This window comes from Acanthopagrus latus, chromosome 21 (genome assembly GCF_904848185.1).
Source record: "Acanthopagrus latus isolate v.2019 chromosome 21, fAcaLat1.1, whole genome shotgun sequence".
Lineage (NCBI taxonomy): Eukaryota > Metazoa > Chordata > Actinopteri > Spariformes > Sparidae > Acanthopagrus > Acanthopagrus latus.
Window position 1 is genome coordinate 9,000,464 of NC_051059.1, and position 8,429 is coordinate 9,008,892.

The window sequence follows — 8,429 nt, forward strand, 5'->3', positions numbered from 1 at the left end:
TCAAAGGTGACTCCGGCGGAATGTCGCATGTTTCCTCCACATTGGACTCAATGTATTTACAACAAAAAAAGAAAAAAAGAGAGAAAAAAGCAGCTTGTTGGATAGACTCACGTCTTACTCCCCTTACATCTTCTATATGCGAGTCCAGCGCTGCGTTTCTGTTATGAAAAATGCCCTGAACCCATGAATAATAATGGGTGGGGGGGATTACGTAAGGAGGGGCGCAGCGCGCGCATTTGGCAGATAGACAAAAAAAAAAACTCATCCTGACAGGATTGCAGGAGGATTTGCTCACAAGGACTTCATGTTCTTAGACAACAGTCACCTGGATGCGGATCAAACTTATCCCCAGTCGGACTTCCTCTCCTCACGTGCCCTCTTTTTTGTTTTTAGACGCAAAGCACGCGCGCCTTTACGCACGGTCAATCTCATCACGTCTCTCTCTCTCTCACTCAGGCGCGCACGTTTTCAGGTGGTAATCATTCATACGTGATGTAAATCTGAGCTTTTCTGTTCACATGCAGGTTATTAAGTCCAGAGCGAAACTATGAACGCTCTTGATATGCGCGAGGCGACAGAGTGATGTGCTGGAAGGAGGGGGAGAGACAAAGAAAAGCCTTGGCGTCTGTTCTGGCATCTCACCAGCAAATTCACAGAAGAAAAAACTAAACTGACCTTCTCCGGTGGGCTGCAAGGACAGAGGCTCACTGCTGCAATAACAGCGACGCCTGTCGGCTTCCAGTCGTGACTGATGCTCCTGCGAGGCACGCAACAAAAACCACCCTGCCCACCCCAACACCATCCGCTGCGAAGAAACGAGGAACTCGCAGTCTCAGAAGAACAGTATTTCAAAGTTTATTTTTCCCCTCGCGGAATATTGTGATGATTAAAAAAAAGAAGAAATCTGTACAGTCACTTATTGCATTCAAATAATTGTATACATCGTTATCAACTTGATACACTGTGGGGTCATCGGCCCTCAAACTGCACAGTTTCCGGGGCCATTTTTATTTTCTTTTTAAATACTCAGCGTGCGTAAAGATCAATAATTACAATTCATATGTACATCTCTTTGCTTAATAGTTACTTTTAGAAAAATAAAAATCTCTGTATGTACAAAACTTGCATATGATACACTTCATGTCCAACAAAAAGGGTGATTGAATGGGCATCAAAATGTGGCTCTTACAAGGAAACACAAACATGAAGATATAAACGTCTATATTCACAGCAACAGATATCTGCGGAACATTATTCTCATTGTCAAGGAATCATAAATTAAAACTTTTGAATACACTTTACATTTCTTTGAGTGTGAGCTCCGTGTGTGTGTGTGTGTGTGTGTGTGTGTGTGTGTGTGTGTGTGTGTGTGTGTGTGCAGTGTCTGTTTCAGACGTCGTTGTTGGGACAGTGTGTGGGGGTGGGGGTGTAAACGGGGAGGGTGATGTCGCTGATCTCCTGCACCCTCACGGGCCTGGGTGGGGTGACGAGGACGTAGTCGTACTCTTTGTGCAGCACCTTCTCGTACACGCTCTGCAGCCCCACGGTTTTGGGGATGTGGGCCTGGTAGTAGTTGTCCCTGCGGTGGGGGTCCCGGGGCAGGGAGGCTGTCTTGGGGAGGCTGCTGAAGGAGGAGAGGGTCGGGGCAGGAGAGGGCGCTGCGTTGGCTCTCACTGCTGAGGGGCTCCAGCAGCGGTCCGAGTGACCCAGGACCTTACATTCGCTTGTGCAAGCCCACAGAGCTACAGAAGAGAGAGAGAGGGTGAGATGTAGAACCAAAACACAACACTCAGGTGAACTCATTTCACGAATGCAGCCTTCCCCTCTTACCATTTTGGCCGCCCATGGGTGGGACCACCGCCCCGTCCTTCTTCAGGCCCGTGTCTCCACTGACGTCACTGTCGCTGTCGTTGAAGTCACTGTCTCCCTTGCCACTGTCTTTGCCGCTGAACGCGGGGTCCCTGGCGGAGATGGTGGTGTAAGAGTTCCCCTTCCAGATGGTGATGGGCCTCACCGCCTCTTTGCCGTTCCCGTAGCCGGGCAGAGTGGAGTAGCCCTGCAGGAGGAGAATCAAAACAAAAAAGTTAGTGTCTGCTGAGCGCACAAAACTGCAGATCGCTCTGACGTATCCGCCCCCCCTCCTCCTCCACCTCCTCCCTCCTCCACCTCCTCCCTCCTCCACCTGTCCCAAAGGTGCGTCTCACCTCGTGTTTGGTCCCTCGGAGCTTGGTGTTGCTGTCTGAGTCGTACACGCAGGGCACCTCGCTGCCGTCCTCGGAGGCCGAGCACATGTCGCTTCCCCCGGGGTGAGCCGAGGTGAAGCCGCCGGGCTGGCTGCTGTACGAGTGCCCCTCGAAGCCCGCTGCCCCCCCGGCCCCGTGGAGAGGCAGGAGCGGGTTGTCCGCCACGTGGCTCCTGCCCCTCTCCAGCGTGCCCTTCTCCCCGTACGAGTCGCTGTCCTCTCCGCTCTTGTCCCGCTTGCGCCGGTTGCAGGTGGTGGCGATGAGGATGATGGCGAGCAGCAGGAGGGTGCAGCTCCCCGCCAGGACGACGATAATCACCACCGACAGGTCCCACTGCGCGTGCACCTCGTCCCCGGCGCCCGGCTGGTACACGGTCCTGTCGCTCGGCGGGGCGCCCGCGATGATGAGGAAGTGGAGCGTGGCGGTGGAGGTGAGCGCGGGCCGCCCGTTGTCGCTCACCGTCACGGTCACGCTCAGGGTTTCGTCCACGTCGTGGCTGAGCACCTGGTTGAGGTAGATCTCCCCGGTGGCTTTGTTCACGGAGAACACGGAGGGCTCGCCGGTGGCCAGCCCGTAGGACAGCTCCGCGTTCACGCCCTCGTCCGCGTCCCGCGCCTCCACCCGGGTGATGACGTAGCCGCTCGGCGCGTCCCGGGGCAGGAGGACCTCAGCGGAGCCGTTGTTGAGAGGCGGCTGCGTGATGACCGGCGTGTTGTCGTTCTGGTCCACTATCCGCACATAGACGTTGGCGCTGCCGGACAGGGGCGGCGAGCCGCCGTCGCTGGCCGTGATGCGGAGCTCCAGCTGTTTCGTCACCTCATAGTTGAAGCTCCGGAGCGCGTAAAGCGACCCGCTGGCGGGGTCCAGTGACACGAAGGTGGAGATGGGGGAGCCCATGAAGTACGTGTCCGCCAGTTTGTAGCTGACCTTCCCGTTTGACCCCATGTCCATGTCCCGCGCCACCACCGTGGTGATGTACGCGCCAGGTGCGTTGTTCTCCACCACGGCCACCTCGTACACCGGCTTACTGAACACCGGCGCGTTGTCGTTCTCATCCGTCAGCCTGATGGTGTACTGAGTGATGGTCCTGAAGGGGGGGGAGCCCAGATCCTCCGCCACCACCGTCAGGTTATATTCGGGGATTTTCTCCCGGTCCAGCGGGCTGGTGCTCACAATCATGAAGCTGTCCTCGTACGCCTGCTGCAGTCTGAAGTGGTCGTGTCCGTACAGCGTGCAGTGCACCTGTCCGTTAGCGCCGGAGTCTCTGTCCGAGGTGCTGACCAGAGCCACGAAACTCTCCCTGGCCGCCGCCTCGGTGATGTACGCTATCCCCGCCGTGATGGACGTCATGGGGGTGATGGAGATCTCCGGTGCGTTGTCGTTAACGTCCTGCACCTGCACTACGATTTTGCAGATGGCCGGGCTCGGGTTCGGACCCAGGTCGGTGGCCTGGACGTCAAACTCGTACGTGGTCTTACTTTCAAAGTCGATCGGGCTCTCCAAGGTGAGCCGCCCGGTCTTCCTGTCCACTCTGAAGAGTTGCCGTATTTCTGTGGGCACCTGGTTGCCGAACCCGTACACCACCTCGCCGTTCAGCCCCTCGTCCGGGTCCTCCGCGTTCAGGTCCAGCAGGAGGGAGCCCACCGGCGCGTCCTCGGGCAGGTCCACGGAGAAGCTGTTCCTGTCGAATACCGGGCTGTTGTCGTTGTAGTCTTTCACCTTGACGTTGATGCGCGTTGTTCCGGTGCGGGACGGGTTGCCACCATCCATGGCAACCAGCTCCAGCGCGTAATTCGCCTGCGTCTCCCGGTCCAGCTCCTTCATGAGCACCAGCTCCGCATATTTAACCCCGTCGGCCCTGCTGAGCACGTCAATGGAAAAGTGGCTGTTCACGGAGATCTGGTAGCTTTGGATGTAGTTCACCCCAACATCATCATCCACCGCAAAGTCCAGCGGGATCCGCGTGCCCACCGCCGTGTTCTCGGAGATCTCCAGACTCGACTCTTTCCGGGGGAACTCGGGGGAGTTGTCGTTGATGTCCTTGACCTCCACCTCGACGTGGACGAGTTTGAACTGCTCTTTGGAGAAGCTGACCACGTCGAAAGCGATGAGGCAGTGCAGGGTGTGTTTGCAGATCCGCTCCCTGTCTATCCTCTCTCCTATGGTCAGCTGGCCGTCGCTCTCCCTCAGACGGATGAAAGAGGAGTTGAACTGTTTCATCATCCTGAAATTGGTCCTGGAGCTCCCCGACGAGGAGGCGCTGGAGGAGATGTCCTTGGCCAAGTTTCCAATCACTGTCCCCGGCGCGTCTTCCTCGAACGTCTGATATTTCACAGTCTTTCCGTGTGTGACAGCAGCCAGGCTGGCCAGGGAGACGCACAGTAGCGCCGACAGCCCGTTCCACCCTATTCCTCCCATCTTGACACCTTCTCTCCGGAATGATCTGAAATTCGGCGAAGTGTCCGCTCTCGCTCCGATTTAAAGTTTCAACAAAACGTCAGGAAAAAAGAAAAAGAGAAAAACAGTTCCTTTCCCCGCTCTTGTCGACTCTCCGGGTGTGTTTATCTCAATGTGTAAAGGCTTTCATAAATATTCCATATGTCTCTCAATGCGCACTGGATGCGCTCCGCTCTTCCTCTCTCTCTCTCTCTCTTCTCTCCCCCTCTCTCTCTCTCTCTACTGGAGGTGTGCTGCTCTCTCAGCGCAAGAGGGCTGCAGTGTCTGCAGGAGGGTTTATACGGCGAGGCATGCAAATGAGCCGCACTGTGACCAATCCGAGCTTTGAGAGGGGGAGAAAAAAAACAGGGGGACTTCTGAAAGACCTCTAAACCCTGTTTAGAGATTCCTGGACTGTGCGGAGAAACTTGGCAACCCGATATGTGGGCTAAACGCGAGGCTTGATTTAATACAGCCTTAGTTTCCGTTGCTTGTTTATGTTCCTCGGGCTGTTAAATGAGTCTGCGCACCGGCACATAGTGTGGAGGGGGTGAAGCACAGAGATGCGCAGTGTCCCTGAGCTAGAGGACAAAGCATTTGAATAGGAGTATCTGTTCGGGATGCTCTGTGGGCGCACTTTGGCTGTGAGCAGATTTATGCTCGAACGCCGTCAGGTTGGATCCCGCACGCACGTGTCCCGCGTATCCGGCTGGAGCAAGACGCAGTCCGCGGCAGGAGGAGCCGTCCCGGTGACCTCTCCACCCCCGACAGGAGAGAAACTTTTACGCACGCGAGAACATGACGTGATTTGTCCTTTTCCTCCAACCTCAGAGCGCCCCGGTCCACTCACCCAGACAGATAAGATTTCATATAATGGACCTGTGATAGACCCATAATGCTGACACAGCTTAACGCGCTGAATAATAGCATCCAGAAGAATGTGGTGTAACTGGTGGTAATGGCATCATTTTACTGCTCGTTTTATTCTCATTAATAAATTCCATAAATTTGCCCTGTCTTCTATTATTCATCAACCCCCCAGTGTGTCGTAATCCAGTAGTTGTTTGCCTATCAGATCATATCTGGGACTGGGGGGGAAAAAAAGGACTATATCCACTTAAACATTGATTTTATTCTAATTCGGCCTGAGCTCAGATCGGCTCACGAGATGTCTTGTGCTCGGAGAGAGAGAGAGAGAGAGAGAGAGAGAGAAAGAGAAAGAGGGGGGATTTTTTAATTAAAGCCAGTGTAACGGCCCGGTTTAACATGCGACTCTCCGTGGCCTCGCCTGCCAGAACAGCGAGGCGCAGGTGAAGCCTACACACACACACACACACACACACACAGACGGTCACGCACGCACTCACACAGCCTTCTATGAACCCGTTACAAATGGGATTTGGCTGTAAACACAGGGGGGATTTATCAGGATTTTCAATAGTGAGATTATATCAAAGGCGTATGAAGCCCTCGTTAGCAGCGGAGGGATAATGGCGTGGCAGGGTCTCCCTTTGCAGCCGTCCATGCCGGTATTGTGGGCCCTGAGCTGGTCTGTGGGGACCCTAACCCCCGCTGCCTCCATGCAGCCCTCCGCCTAACTGCAGCATAATGAGGCAGAGCCACATGCAGCCTTTGTAACGTCCCTCCACCCCCCCCCCCCCCCTTCCAACACCCTTCCCCAGACCTTCCCGGGTCCCGGCCACGACTCCTTTCATTACGGAGAGATGGGAGATGAATTGGCCCGGACATCAGGGTCCCTCCTATTAAAATACATTTAGAGAGCGACCGGGCCCCGTCACGGCTCTTTAAGAGATTTTCCTCATTCTTCCCATTGGGCTCTGTCTCTTTTTCTCTTTCCCTCTCTTTCCCTCTTCAGCCCCCCTGCCCCTCTCTCTCTCTCTCTCTCTCTCTCACACACACACACACACACACACACACACACACACACACACACACACACAGCTTTTTTTTTCTTCTTCAACACTTGCCTTGCAGTAGAAGCTAATATCAGTTGGCATGTTCTATAAAGAACCCATCTGCCACAGAAAGTCAAATAGGAGACACCTGAATGGACAACATCTAGTCAAGCAGCTTGCATAGTTAGACACAGTCAGGCCTGTCCTACTCGATAAGGTGACGTCACTCTGCCATTAATTTAGGACACCACAGCCGAACTTACAGGAATATTGATGCCACTTCACAGCCAGGCTCCTTAATGAAGTCTTTATAAGTTATAAAGAGTTATTAATGATTCATAAACCATCTGCTACGGCATTATATATGAGTTATGATCCTTTAATGGGAACAACTTGTGGGTTGCCAGGTTGTGGGAAATCCCATTGACTATAGAACAGTATGACCTAGTGAGGGTTGAACATTATTATGGGGGAGAACATTTCTGGTCTGTCTTTTCTTTAGCTAGCTTTTGCATAGCTCTGTATCAGGTTTTACTGATGTGTTCACTGGTGTCAAAGCCAAGAAGTTAATTGAGATATTAAAGGAAAAGTTCACCTAAAACTGAAAATTCTATCCTTCATTTCTAACCCCTATCCAGAGAAAAAGTTGTATGACGTTTCATCGTCCACAAATTATTTCTGGAGCTTCGCAGCAAAACAGCGTCCTCCTGAACACCTGGTGTAGATGGGGACTTGTTTTGAAAAAAACTGTTAAGAAACATGAAATTGCTCCATACAGCTCATCCAGAGTAATCCATGTCTCAGGAAGCCTTGATGTTCCCAAATTGATTTGAAAAGACATTATTTATTCTCTTTTTAAGACCACCGTGGTGGCTCAGCTAAGCTCCGAAGTAGGTGCACAAGCTGAACTGTGCAAAAGGGTGTAAAAAACAGATGGGCACTATGGAGCCATTTTATAGTTTTATTCTTTTATGTTTTAAAGCAAGTCCCCATCCACTTCAGTTTTTAAGGAGAATGCTTCTTTGCTGTGAAGCTACAGAAATGTTATGTGGACCACTACCTGACTTTTCATCCGCTTAGGGCTGATGAGATAATGATGGAATTTTCATTTTTGAGTGAACTTACCCTTTAAGGTTTAGACTGCGGTACACCATTCAACAACATGTTACAAATGATCACATATTGTTTTTACATATTCTAGATAGTTTACTTTTCTTCTCTCTCTCTTTTTTTTTTCAAATTTAAAGGTGCACTCTGTAGTTTTTGTGTCTTCATTGGCTGATTTGTTTCATGCCAAAACATACTCAATGAAAAAACCTCTTCATTTACATAACTGGACACAGTTTCATACTGTTTTATTTGTTTATATGTGGCGGACCCTGCCACCTGTCTAGCTTCAGACGCTGTTCTGGGGACCTTATTTTCCCCGAAGAAGAGTTATGGAAAGAAATTTGATATTTCTCAGTTTGTATTATTACCTCGCTGATAACTGATAACACCAAAACTTTAGTCCCCTTTTAAACACCCCAACACTTTGTGTACAGTCCCTCAATAAATTGTTAATAGGCTACCTGAGTTTCTGTTTTGTGGACCGTCTGGAGAAACATTTATTCATTAACAACTTATTACGCTTTTATTAATGCATTGCCAGCGTTCATAACTGCTTTATTACCAAATCCAACACCAGCCAGAGGCATTTATTTTTACAGCCTGGCCAACCAACCCGCCAAACTCGTATCATATTAACGGCCATCAGCAAATAAGAATGCTTCATAAAGGGTTTCAGAGCACTAAGATCACCGATAACATGCGGATCACGCTGCTGAACGCTGTG

The 8,429-nt window shown here is 51.6% G+C and overlaps 1 protein-coding gene across 1 annotated transcript; it reads right to left on the reverse strand.

Annotated features, from left to right (window-relative positions):
- Nucleotides 1-830: 830 nt before the first annotated feature.
- Nucleotides 831-5,864, reverse strand: LOC119011079 (protocadherin-8-like). The gene is made up of 3 exons (XM_037083900.1): nucleotides 2,205-5,864; nucleotides 1,831-2,056; nucleotides 831-1,742 (listed from the first exon to the last, which is right to left on the reverse strand). The coding sequence occupies exons 1-3, from the start codon at nucleotides 4,659-4,661 to the stop codon at nucleotides 1,390-1,392; spliced, it is 3,036 nt and encodes a 1,011-aa protein (XP_036939795.1). The 5' UTR covers nucleotides 4,662-5,864; the 3' UTR covers nucleotides 831-1,389.
- Nucleotides 5,865-8,429: the final 2,565 nt, after the last annotated feature.

Excerpts from the sequence above, each read along its gene's own strand:
- LOC119011079 (XM_037083900.1), bottom strand. The coding sequence starts at position 4,661 with ATGGGAGGAATAGGGTGGAACGGGCTGTCGGCGCTACTGTGCGTCTCC. Across the intron at positions 2,057-2,204 it reads TCCGAGGGACCAAACACGAG|GGCTACTCCACTCTGCCCGG; the intron begins GTGAGACGCACC and ends CTCCTCCTGCAG. Across the intron at positions 1,743-1,830 it reads ACCCATGGGCGGCCAAAATG|CTCTGTGGGCTTGCACAAGC; the intron begins GTAAGAGGGGAA and ends TCTCTTCTGTAG.